The sequence below is a fragment of the Hyla sarda genome, chromosome 3 (assembly GCF_029499605.1).
Source record: "Hyla sarda isolate aHylSar1 chromosome 3, aHylSar1.hap1, whole genome shotgun sequence".
Classification (NCBI taxonomy): Eukaryota; Metazoa; Chordata; class Amphibia; order Anura; family Hylidae; genus Hyla; species Hyla sarda.
In genome coordinates this window covers 214,611,573-214,625,002 of record NC_079191.1, presented here as the reverse complement: position 1 = coordinate 214,625,002, position 13,430 = coordinate 214,611,573, and the positions used below count along the sequence as shown (strand labels likewise).

General features: G+C 43.9%; 1 protein-coding gene across 3 annotated transcripts in view; it reads right to left on the bottom strand.

Annotated features, from left to right (window-relative positions):
- ZNF292 (zinc finger protein 292) overlaps positions 1 to 13,430 on the bottom strand; it is a 93,657-nt gene that overhangs the window by 19,779 nt on the left and 60,448 nt on the right. For all 3 annotated transcript variants that reach the window (XM_056566045.1, XM_056566043.1, XM_056566044.1), the window contains exons 5-6: positions 9,358 to 9,560; positions 6,743 to 6,879 (exon numbers count right to left, since the gene is read on the bottom strand). In XM_056566045.1, the coding sequence (XP_056422020.1) occupies positions 6,743 to 6,879; positions 9,358 to 9,560 (340 nt within the window). The remainder of the gene's footprint in view (positions 1 to 6,742; positions 6,880 to 9,357; positions 9,561 to 13,430) is intronic.

The following is a 13,430-nucleotide window of genomic DNA, read 5'->3' as shown; positions in this document are numbered from 1 at the left end:
TGTGCTCATGATGTCAGCAGAAAGCTCTGTGTTTCAAACGGAAAATAATTTCCACTGTAGTATTCCGCAGCTAATAAGTACAGGAAGGATAAGATTTTTTTAATACAAGTAATTTACAAATCTGTTTAACTTTCTGGCACCAGTTGATTTAAAAAAAAAAAAGTTTTTCACCGGAGTACCCCTTTAAATATCACACCACTATCGGATAACAAAAAGACAAAGAAAACAAATGTTTTCCATTCAATCAAAAATAGATTTGGCCTGCCATAAAATACTTATATATATCCGGAAAGACTATCCCTCCATTCTCCTTTTTTTGACACAAATATTCCAATTGAATTCTTGTTCTTCTCCTGCCCCAAATTAATGAACTGAAAATTGAGAGAATTTTTCTAAACAACCTCATTTAGCACCAAATTGGTGCAGATCCAAATACATACAGAAACGTTGGCATCAAAATGGACTTATTTTTTCCGCTTAAGATAATTTTAAATCATTCCATGTGTTTGTTTTTTTCCCCATTTCCTTGATTAATTTTAGGGTGTTTAATTGATGGTATTTTCCTATTTCACTTGATATATTTATCCCCAGGTATTTAAATTCCTCTCCTTTATTTATTACCCTTAGTCCATATGTCATCCCTATACTTTCATCTCCCAGTGGCATAATATCCGATTTTGACCAATTTATTGCCAATCCAGAGAATCTACCATAACCATATATTATTTCTATCACTCTTGGTAAAGATTTTTTTTGGGTCCTCGAGGAACATCATATCATCTGCATACATTGAAATCTTGTCCTCACTCCCTCCCGCTCCAAAACCCGCTATTTTCGCATCTTTTCTTATACTATCCACCACTCATTCTATAACCATCGCAAAATTGCAGGGAAGGGGGGGGGGGGGGGGGGGGTGGGGGGGGACTGTTGACAACCTCATGCCATCTATATTTATCTTCCCAGTGGCTTTAGAATGCATCAACTTAATAATTTTAATCAAATCTCCTCCCATACCATACTTTTTCAACACCCCCCCAGAGGAAGTCCTACTCCACCCTGTGAAACGCTTTGACCGTGTCTAAGGACAGGATGGAGTGTGAACCCCTACCTACACCTAGCTGTATATTCATGAGCACTCTGTGGATATTATGTTTTGTTGTCCTTCCAGGTATAAACCCACAATGATCCTTATTTATTAAAAGGGGTAATCCGGTGAAAAACTTTTTTTTTTTTTTTTTTTTTTTAAATCAATTGGTGCGAGAAAGTTAAACAGATCTGTAAATTAAATTTCAAAAAAGGTGCAGCTCACAACAAAAAGTGCGAGGTTTTTAAAGCTATAACCGGTCCCCACCGGCGTCAACGGAAAAATAAAAGTCAAATTCATAGCTTTTACCTCAAGTACCTCACCATCTAAGGTGCATAATGATATGTGTGGAAAGAATTAAAATAGAAAACAGAATCACTGATATAAAAATTTAATTCAATAAAATAAATTATAAAACTACACATATAAAGGCACTGATAAATACCCCACTGGGCCCTAGTGGAGTATCAATAATGAATATATAACTATAAAATGCTGGTTAAGCATATATGTATCTGCAGTCCAATAGTCCGGCACCTGGTTTGAAAGTCCCGTTTGTGGGGGGCATGGCCTGGCAGCCAGAGCGGATGGTCGCACGCTGAGTGAGCTCCGCAACAGATCCCGTCTAGCGACAAATTAACAGCACTTCACCAGCTTTATAACAGCCGCTTGGACCCTTCAACTATGCCCGGGCGCCGCAAGAAACCTACCCGGCACGGATCCTTGGCGCGCTTCAGCTTCCAGCCACGCGAGGCCCAGACCCAAGATGGCGCCGACCGTGCTTGCGCCACACCACCGAGAGGAAGACGCGGCCCGCGCAGCAGGAGGGATGGATCCAGCAGCCCAGCTACTCTGCATGCACCCAGTCTGACTCGGAGCTTCACCCACCTTCGGTAAGCAGGCGGCCGAGCACCCGACAGACAGAATCCTCCAGCAAACGGGGGAAAGAAGCGGAGGCACCATTCTTCACCCCGCAGCAACAGTGCTTCACCCGGAGCGGCTCAGAGTCTCCCTCCTACATCCCCTTCTTGCAGCCCTGCTAAACAGAGGAGCCGGCTCTCCACCCCGGCCTCTGACCAGGAGGTAAGACCCAGGGGCATAATACTAGAGGACAATACAGAGGGCTGTGATCCACTAGCAACTTTACAAGTGCGGGACAAATCTTTAACTGACACGGCCATGAAAAGTATGCTGCTCCTGCTGCGCAGCACATTTCTACAAGACATGCAGAAAATGGTTAACCCTTTGCAAGCCACTGTGCATGATCTAGAGGGACTTATCGATCACATTGAAACTAAATTCAGCGAGTTTGCGGATTCACATAATGATCTGTTTGATTCCCATAATTTTATGGACGATGAGATAGCATTCTTAAAAGCTAAAGTGGCGGATTTGGAGGACAGGAGCAGGAGGAATAACGTGCAACTGAGAGGCATATCTGAATCAATACCTCCATATGTGAAATCCATCCTGCAAGCCACCCTTCCCGCTAGCTCCTTGCAAGATCTGAAGGTGGACAGAGCGCACAGGGTTCCACGCCCGAAACACCTGAATGACTGTCCCACGGGATGTACTAGCTCGGATACATTTTTACACCACTAAGGAAAAGTTTATGGAATTTGCTAGGCGTAATGACAGCTTGCCTGCTCCATATCATCACATTTCTGTGTACGCTGACTTATCAGCCGCTACCCTGCAGGCTCGCAGGGCATTGCTACCAATAACTGCTGCCTTACACTCTGAAAAAATTATATATCGGTGGGGATTCCCTGTACGTCTAATTGTGAGACGCAATGATACTACTCACCTGGTGCGATCATTAGAGGAAGGAACTGCTTTACTGAAAAAATTGAACATTCCTTTGCCTTCAGTTGCTGGATCTTCTAAACCTACTCGTCTCCCTAGGAGTGATACCGATTGGTCTACTTCATGAACGCTATGCTGGTGATCTTTCCATCTGTGCTATACTGTGGCGGGCTCTGGACGTGTGTCCACGGTCTCTGGTTTCAGTGTGAACTGACCCCCACCTACCTGTGGACACCCCCTTAGGGGATACAGTGTCATTTTCCCTATTGTCCTTGTTTTTTTTTTGTTGGTGTTGTTTGTTGTCTGTCTGTTCTATTGGTACCTTTATGTCCATACGTCTCAGGTACATGATCTGCACAACAATGGCAGACGCACGCTGGCTGGGAGGTGCGTTCTGTCCCCTTATGATTCAGGTTTTACGACTTATTTTCATTGCCTATGTAATTTTCACAAATAGTTATAACTATTGCTAGTCTTAATGCAAATGGGTTAAACGCTCCGCATAGGCGGGCTCATTTATGGAAAGAGGCTCAAACTCTGAAGTGTGATATTCTATGTACACAAGAGACTCATTTACTGTCCAAAGACGCTGATAGATTACATCATCCTGCATTCTCTAACATTTACCATTCACATTACAGCACAAAATCCAGGGGGGGGGTCGCCATCAAAAACAGTCGCTTTCTCGCTGAAAGATTTTACTGCTGATGAAAACGGAAGGTATGTTATCTTGCAGTGTACCATCAATGATTCTCAATTTACTATTGTATCGGTGTATGCTCCTAATAAGGTGTCTAAACCAGAAAGAGCTATCACTGATAAATGGTAGCACACCCAATTAATTGACAATGTTTATTGATACAAAAAATACATTAGAACATGCAATTGCACACAAAAAAGTAGTTAAAAGCAATAAAATCTCTGGCTAACTAAAGCCAGCACACAACTAGGGGAGGGGCCACGAACCCCCTCTCCTACCTGACACCCGTCCTCGATAATACAATAAACGACCTCGTGTCGGGTCAGCGGATCATATACAAAGAACAGTAATGCAGAAAGCAATGATATCAATAAAAGATATATATCACAATAATAATATAATCAACCATACACTAACTGACTGCAATATTGCACTGTGCTAGGTTACCACACAGACCAGACATCAAGGGCCAAATAAAGGTGGAGGAGTGAAGGAGGACGCGGTCACCAGATCCCCACGCGTTCCGTTGCCACACAAGGGCAACTTCCTCAGGGGTGAGGACTTCCCCTGAGGAATTTGCCCTTGTGTGGCAACGGAACGCGTGGGGATCTGGTGACCCCGTCCTCCTTCACTCCTCCACCTTTATTTGGCCCTTGATGTCTGGTCTGTGTGGTAACCTAGCACAGTGCAATATTGCAGTCAGTTAGTGTATGGTTGATTATATTATTATTGTGATATATATCTTTTATTGATATCATTGCTTTCTGCATTACTGTTCTTTGTATATGATCCGCTGACCCGACACAAGGTCGTTTATTGTATTATCGAGGACGGGTGTCAGGTAGGAGAGGGGGTTCGTGGCCCCTCCCCTAGTTGTGTGCTGGCTTTAGTTAGCCAGAGATTTTATTGCTTTTAACTTCTTTTTTGTGTGCAATTGCATGTTCTAATGTATTTTTTGTATCAATATACATTGTCAATTAATTATATTGGGTATGCTACCATTTATCAGTGATAGCTCTTTCTGGTTTAGACATTCTGTTTTTTTTCACTGGGTAGCACCCCGCTTGTATTAGGTTGAGCCCCTCCTGTCTTTTTGTGTTGCTCCTAATAAGGGGCAACTCCGCTTATTAAAACGTCTGCTTAACAAAGTTTGTGGATCTCCTTGGGGATCTTTATCTGTGGGGACTTTAATACTATAGTGGATGTTTCTCTAGATAGTACCACTTCCTCCCGCTACACCTCTGCTACTCTTTCTTCTCTACTACTAGAGGAGGACTTGTACGGCATATGGAGGATACAGCCCGATACGGAGAAGAATTTTACTTTTCACTCAGGAGTGCATAACTCCTATTCCCGTATAGACTTGTTTTTGCTGGACAGATCTTTACTGTCCCCCTCAGGCAGGTCCTCCATAGAACAAATTACATGGTCGGACCATGCAGCTGTAACCCTACAATTGTCGGATAAAGCTTCCTCTCTGCCAGCTTACACATGGAGAAGCAACCCCTTTTTATGGTCACACCCCCATTATGCTGAACGACTAAGACAGGACATCACGGAATAATTTAGCCTTAACGCTAGTTCAATTTCCGATCCCATTGTAGTTTGGAACTGTCACAAGGCAGTAATAAGGGGGTGTTGTATAAAATATGGTGCTATACTAAAAAGAGAAAGGGAGAAAAATAAATGAGTTGCTACAGACTTTAAAAATAGCCGAGAATGTTAATAAAACTTCCCCCTCAGCTGAGAACGCCTCTAAAGTAGCCTCCCTGAGAAGGGATTTACGCTTTATCATGCTCTCCTCTTATGAGAAATCCTATAGAAAACTTCAAGCTAGGTACTATTCCCAAAATAATAAAGCAGGTAAACTTTTAGCCAACCGTTTAAAAAAGCGCCAACTAAAATCGCGCATCCCATATTTAATTCATCCCCATCATAATACTAAGCTGTATACTCCTGATGATATTGCTAAAGGCTTTCAACAATTTTATTCCAATTTATATCATCTAAATCACCATATCCTTCCCCCTGATAACCTCAACTCTCTTGTGAATGATTACCTTGTTATGCTTAACCTTCCGCGCCTCTCTCTGTCCCAGCTTTTAGATTTAATAACATTTACCACACGACCACACATTGATTTTTGTTTACAATACTTAAATTTAAATAAATTTGGGGGGGGGGGGCAGGGAGATTCACACTTAGGGAAGGGGTTAATTCACATTTAACTTTTTATAACAAATAAGGAGCCACCAATGGACATAAATGTAAGTCCTTGGTTTAGGGGATAAGCCTTGGTGACCAGAACTATATTTTAGTGACTATTCAGCTTACTCTTTCCCAATACCTTTTTGTGTGCAACTAAATTGAATCCTACACTTTTATCCTGTAAACAGTATGAGGATAACTATAAGGGAGAAAATAAAAAATTGATTTTGCGTATCTATAGGGATACACCTCTGAAACCAGTGCTTGAAAAATTTGTTAAGAATCTAGGAACAAAAAAATAAAAAAGTTAGAACCAGGATGCTGCCATCACGTAACGTGACGTTATATGATCATTCATTCATGTCCACTCATCTCTCCTGTGTCACAGTAAAGTAGGCTGATAACTGGACCTATTACACACACCCATTACCAACATCAGTGTCTGATCTCACAAATGCTGTTCTGACTGAATGCCCAAAAATGCCCACAGACACACTCAAATCTTGTAGAAAGTCTTCCCAGAACTTCTAAAACTGCAGATAGGTAGCAACTATTAATGGCAATGAATTTAAAATGGTATGTTCTAAAAACTGTAGGTGCAACATGTAGATGCCACAATACTTTTATTAATGGGGGGACATTTATCAAAACCTGTTCAGAGGAAAAGTTGTTGAGTTACCCATAGCAACCAGATTGCTTCTTTCATTTTTCACAGGCCAAAAATGAAAGAAGCGATCTGATTGGTTGCTATGGGCAACTCCGCAACTTCTAAGGACAGGTTTTGATAAATCTCCCCATGTAGTGTATACTGTCTCCTTCAAACACACAAGTAAAAATATGCCATAAATATTTGACTAGTTAGGATGTAATTACTGATCCCATTATTCCAGTCTAGTGTACTATATTTGCCCATGTCTTTACTTTCATGTTTTCTCTATACTTACCATGCGCAATACATTTCCCCGAACTGGAGCTGGCGGGACAGAAAAGCTGCACACAGTATAAGTGATGTTTTTTCATCCCCTTCAGACTCCAGATTGCAGATCATTTCCAAAGCATCCTTGCAATCTACTTTGGCAATCTAAAAAAAAAAAAAAAAAACAGTACATTGTAGTACATAGTGACAGCAATGCAATATGATAGTGACATATAAAAAGGGGGCTATCACTTCTCTACAGGACAGGTCATAAATGTCTGACTGCTGTCAGCAGTTCATTGTTATTGCACACTTGCAGTGTGAGAAGTTTGAATGAAGTGCTGGTCATACATGCACTCTGTCGCTTCTTCTGTAATGCTGACTAAACAACAGAAGAGTAGCCATAAAATAAAGGACATATGCATGACTACAAATCTAGTAATAAGAACTTGTCAGCAGTTTCAGGTTGATCGAATGATGGGCAAAATGAAAATACACAGGGCATTGATACACTGATTTAGTCTGAAACGCCTGGGTGCTTCAGAGAAAACATACATTTTAAAAAGCCACCTAGATCAAAGCATTTAGTCAAGGGAGACTCTTCTCACTGTAGTTATACTGCCTAGCCTTAAGCTAGGAACACACATTACAGGTACACTGCAGATTTTCTGCAGCAGAAAATGTGCCAAAGGCCAAAGTTCAGCTGGCTGAAAAAAAGTAGGTAGGTCTGAGCAACGTATATAATTACAATATAATATGGTGCAACATGCTGATCAGTAGCAGATCACGGAGGACATCTTAGGTCAATACGGAACTATATGACATGACAAATCCATCTTGTTATGTGCTAGGACTGGTTGTGTCAGTAGTAACGTTATGGCAACAATTTTGCATAAACTGGACATTTCCCCTGGCCTAGACAAGCAGCTATAAATAAAAGATATTAACATTGTTTTCTCTTTTTTTTTTCTGTAACATTTTTTTTTTTTTTTTTTTTTATTACTGGGAAAACCCCTCCTAAAGCACAACCCCTATCACATTGTAGCAACAGAATCAGGTTTAAACTTTTAGTGATCAGCATAGGGATGTGCCAGACTTTAGGTAAATTCGTACTCTGATGTAGTCTTGGGCTATGAAGTTGCCAGAAATGTAAACAGATACCCTGTCACCGGAGCGTGATAAGGGCTTTGCTTTAAGTTTTGAGGATTTATTAAATGATGCCTCCGTATATACTAGAGTATAAGCCGACCCTAGTATAAGCCGAGACCCCTAATTTCAACACAAAAATCCCAGTTATTGGCTCGAGTATAAGCCTAGGGTCGGAAATACATCATCCCCCCCCCTGTCATCATCCAAACCCCTGTCATTAACATCCTCATCATCATCACTGCCTGTCATCATCCAGACCCTCATCATCATCACCTGTCATCATCCCACACCCCCCCTTCATCATCCCCTTGTCATCATCCCACACCCCCCCTTCATCATCCCCTTGTCATCATCCCCACCCCCCTTCATCATCATCCCACACCCCCCCCCCTTCATCATCCCCTTATCATCCTACACCCCCCCCTTCATCATCCTACACCCCCCCCCTTCATCATCCTACACCCCCCCCCCTTCATCATCCTACACCCCCCCCCCCTTCATCATCCTACACCCCCCCCCTTCATCATCCTACACCCCCCCCTTCATCATCCTCTTGTCATCATCCGCCCGCAGTGGTCTTCAACCTGCGGACCTCCAGAGGTTTCAAAACTACAACTCCCAGCAAGCCCGGGCAGCCATCGGCTGTCCAGGCTTGCTGGGAGTTGTAGTTTTGAAACCTCCGGAGGTCCGCAGGTTGAAGACCACTGCGGCCTTCGACATCATCCAGCCCCCTCTCGCCCCCCTTTAGTTCTGTACAGTACTCACCTCCGCTCGGCGCTGGTCCGGTCCTGCAGGACTGTCCGGTGAGGAGGTCGTCCGGTGGGATAGTGGTTCCGGGCTGCTATCTTCACTGGGGGCGCCTCTTCTCCGCGCTTCCGGCCCGGAATAGAGGCGTTGCCTTGACAATGACGCAGAAGTACGTTGGCAATGAACGTACCTCTGCGTCGTTGTCAAGGCAACGTGACTACTCTGGGGCCGGGCCCGAAGCGCTTAGCAGAGGCCTCCCCGGTGAAGATAGCAGCCCGGAACCACTATCCCACCGGACCACCTCCTCTCCGGACAGTCCTGCGGCACTGGACCAGCGCCGAGCGGAGGTGAGTACTGTACAGAACTAAAGGGGGGTGAGAGGGAGCTGGATGATGTCGAAGGCCGCAGTGGTCTTCAACCTGTGGACCTCCGGAGGTTTCAAAACTACAACTCCCAGCAAGCCCGGACAGCCGATGGCTGCCCGTGCTTGCTGGGAGTTGTAGTTTTGAAACCTCTGGAGGTCCGCAGGTTGAAGACCACTGCGGGTGGAGAGTTCACTCGAGTATAAGCCAAGGGGGGTGTTTTCAGCACGAAAAATCGTGCTGAAAAACTCGGCTTATACTCGAGTATATACGGTAACTGGCTAAAAAAAAATAAAATTATTATTATTATACTTGTTTATCAAATTTTTGGGGGAAAAAGAACACAGAAAATTGGGAAGTAAATTAGGGGTTTAAAACTACTTACTTCCTCTATAAGCTTTATATTTGGAGATGCTGCACATAGACATTTCAGGTAGAGCTGTTTGAAGTGCCCTTTCTTGCTCATTTCTTGGTGGTCTGAACATATCTTCGCCAGGCCTGTTGCTGCCGCCACACTGCCAAGTTTAAGGAGACGCTTAATTCTCATTTCCAGAAGCAATGGGCCCTCAGAATGAAGAAACTCTTCAGCTATAGAAAAAGGGAGGAACACAGGGGTTATATTTCCATTTAAATGGCAACATACAAAGTGTAATAAACACTACCAGGTACCAATAACAGTACATTTAAATAGGCACTGTCAGTTTAAAAAAACTTTTTATATGTTGTACATCTTGGCAAAACATTAAGCTTTCTAAAATACTTCATAAGAAAATGTTTATTTCCTATTTATAGAAATCATGGCTTTGTCCAAGCTGAAGCTCAGGCATGGACAAAGTCCAGTAAGTGAGAGTAGGCTAGCTCTCCTCTGTGCTCTCTCCTGTCTGATAGCACTCCTCTGTGCTCTCTCCTGTCTGATACCACTCCTCTGTGCTCTCTCCTGTCTGATACCACTCCTCTGTGCTCTCTCCTGTCTGATACCACTCCTCTGTGCTCTCTCCTGTCTGATACCACTCCTCTGTGCTCTCTCCTGTCTGATACCACTCCTCTGTGCTCTCTCCTGTCTGATACCACTCCTCTGTGCTCTCTCCTGTCTGATACCACTCCTCTGTGCTTTCTCCTGTCTGATACCACTCCTCTGTGATCTCTCCTGTCTGATACCACTCCTCTGTGATCTCTCCTGTCTGATACCACTCCTCTGTGCTCTCTCCTGTCTGATACCACTCCTCTGTGCTCTCTCCTGTCTTATACCACTCCTCTGTGCTCTCTCCTGTCTGATACCACTTGCCCTTGTGTGGAACCCTTTTGAAGAGAGGTGATGCAGTTCTTGACAGATAACTTAAAGTTTCCCTTTGTGTTTTCCCCTGTTGTCTTCCCTGTGCTTCAGCTTGGACAAAGCCATGATTGCCAAGATGTACAACATGTAAAAAGTTTTTGTATCTGACAGTGCCCCTTTAAAGGGGTACTCTATAAGATGTGAAGTGTAAGTAGCCGGGTCCCATACAGGCTATCGCGGGAGTCCAGGTGGTCAGACTCTCCAGCAATTAGATAAGTTCAGTTCCCCGGAGTACCACTTTAGTTTCACTATTAGAATTAGGGCTCAGTTAAAAAAAAAAATAACAAACCAAAAACATAGCATTGATTTATTAAACAATGTATAAATAATGTGAATCAGGATTTCTGCAGCAGATATTTCCATCGTGTGCACATCACAGCAGAATTCCATTGAATCTCTGAGCAGAATTCTAATGCGGAATTCCGCACGGAAATTCCATTGTGTTAGCATGCCATAGCTGTGCTACACCTAACAGCCATCCTGTTCAACAAAAGATGCTTGGATGCTGCCAACCTCTTGTGCGGACTATCCAGCATGATGAAAAAGGGAGCCAGACAGGCAGAAGTAGTGTGTTTGCTATGGGTAGATCTGAAGAACCCTAACCACACCCAGATCATGTTGTAAACGTTCTTTAAAGATATGAAGGCAAAGGACAAAAGGGACAAGCACAGTATTTTTGTTCAAATAAAAAGACGACAACACTGCATTTCTTAAAAAAATAAAAAAAAAGGCTAGAAGTCCATGCAGAGAAAGGGTCAGATTTGCCCCCTGTCCGGTGTGAAGTACAATGCAGCTTATATCTCACAATATCTCAGTAGTGAGATCTGCTGCATGTTTGAGAGACATGTCAGAAGTTGTTTATAAGTTGATATTACCAGACACTTAAAATTATGCAGTTATAAAAAGGAATCTGTCTCACACTTTGTAAATGTAGGTTGTAAATGCTGAAACTTCAGAGTGCATTATGGAAATTAGAATATTCTCCCCAAAAATGTTCCCATCATTTAGAATTTTTATTTGAAAAATAGCTTCCAAATATATTTGTGTCACTGCTGGGCAGTGTAAGGCAAAACACTGATATCTCTGCTCCCTTTTATTGATATGTGCTGTTAGCTCATCTGTTCCAGTACTGAAGGGAAGCAAGGTAGCTGATATACCGTATTTATCGGGGTATACCACGCACCCTCATTTTACCCAGGATTTGGGTAAAAAAAGTTTTTTACTCAAATATCCTTGGTAAAATGAGGGTGCGTGTGTGCATGCTTATACCCCGATACACCCCCAGGAAAGGCAGGGGGAGAGGGGCCGTCGCTACCCGTTTCTCTCCCCCTGCCTTTCCTGGGGTCTAGAGCCCTGCTGCCGCCGCTTCTCTCCCGCTGGCTATCTCCGCCGCTGCCCGTTCTTTCCCCCTGACTATCGGTGCCGGCGCCCCATTGCCGATAGCCAGGGGGAGAGAAGTGGCAGCGGCACCCATTGCCGGCGCCGCTCCCCCATCCCCGGTTGTATAATTACCTGTTGATAGGGTCGGGTCCGCGCTGCTTCAGGCCTCCGGTGTGCATCCCATGCGTGGCTGCTATGCACTGCACAGAGCGGCGCAATGACGAGTGACGTCATTGCGTCTCGCAGCGCATAGCAATGATGCAGGGGATGCACACCGGAGGCCTGAAGCAGCGCGGACCCGACCCCGGCAACAGGTAATTATACAACCGGGATGGGGGAGGCAACGGGGCAGGCAATGGGTGCCGCTGCCCATTCTCTCCCCCTGTCTGTCGGCGCCGCTGCCCCATTGCACCGATAGCCAGGGGGAGAGAACGGGCAGCGGCACCGATAGCCAGGGGGAGAGAACGGGCAACGGCACCGATAGCCAGGGGGAGAGAAGGGCCGGCTGCAGGGCTCTAGAGCCCAGGACAGGCAGGGGCAGAGAAGCTGGCAGCGCTGGCTGTCTCTGGACCTGCAAAGCCGCTGCAGTTCATTGATTTAAAGCGCCCGCTTTAAACCATTGAACTGCAGCGGCTTATCGGCGTATAACACGCAGGTAGACTTTAGGCTAAAAATTTTAGCCTAAAAAGTGCGTGTTATACGCCAATAAATACGGTATTTCAGCACAAAGTGAAAGCTGCTGAACCCCTAGAGGATGCAGAGTGTAAATGTATGCGCTTACTACCTGGTACTTTGCGCACAAGGGCATACATTTACACACTGCAGTATGTAAGATCTATGCAAAGAGTGTAAATTTTATGGTAAAATGAAAGGTGGCATTAGAAAGTACAATTGGTTGGGCAAAAAACAAGCCCTCATATGGATCTGTAGATAAATAAATGAAAGAAAGTTAGATCTCTTAGAAGGCGAGGAAGAAAAACAAAAAATGTATGTGTCCTCAAAGCCAAAATGAGCTGCGTCCATAAAGGGCTACTCTGCCCCTAGACATCTTATCCCCTATCCAACGGATAGGGGATAAGATGTCTGATTGCAGGGGTCCCGCCGCTGGGGACCCCTATGATCTTGGCTGCGGCACCCTGCTGTCATCAATGCACAGAGCAAATGCGCTCTGTGCATAATGAAGGACGATATAGGGGCAAGAGCATTGTGATGTTACGGCTCCGCCCCTCAATACAAGTCTATGGGAGGGGGTGTGGCGACAAAAAAAAAAAAAAAAAAACATTAAATACCATAGCTAATTTTGTTACCAAAGCAATCACCCTCAGTAGTGGCATCAAGTGTACTGCTTTTCACAAAAATGAATCACATAAGCTGTATCTTGTGTTCTGTAAACCAAGTAATCCGTATATTAAACATAAAATATACAAATGCACTTTATCACTGCCTGTAACCTTACATATTTGTGAATATGCAAAAAAATTAAATAAAAAGAAGCTTAAGGCAGATGTATGAAACACAATACTAAAAAGATTACATCAACGGAAAGCCATGATATTTTATGCTGGCAAGTGCAATCATTTTAATTGAAACCTGTTTGACTGCCTAATATTTACGACCTTGGTATCCCACGCAGTCAGATCTAACCGAGCGAGATCAAGGAAATTATCTACAGCAGCTCAGAAAGCTACTCTTTCATAGCAGCCATGTAAGATAACAAAAAGCTCTGCAGTGAAACACAATATACA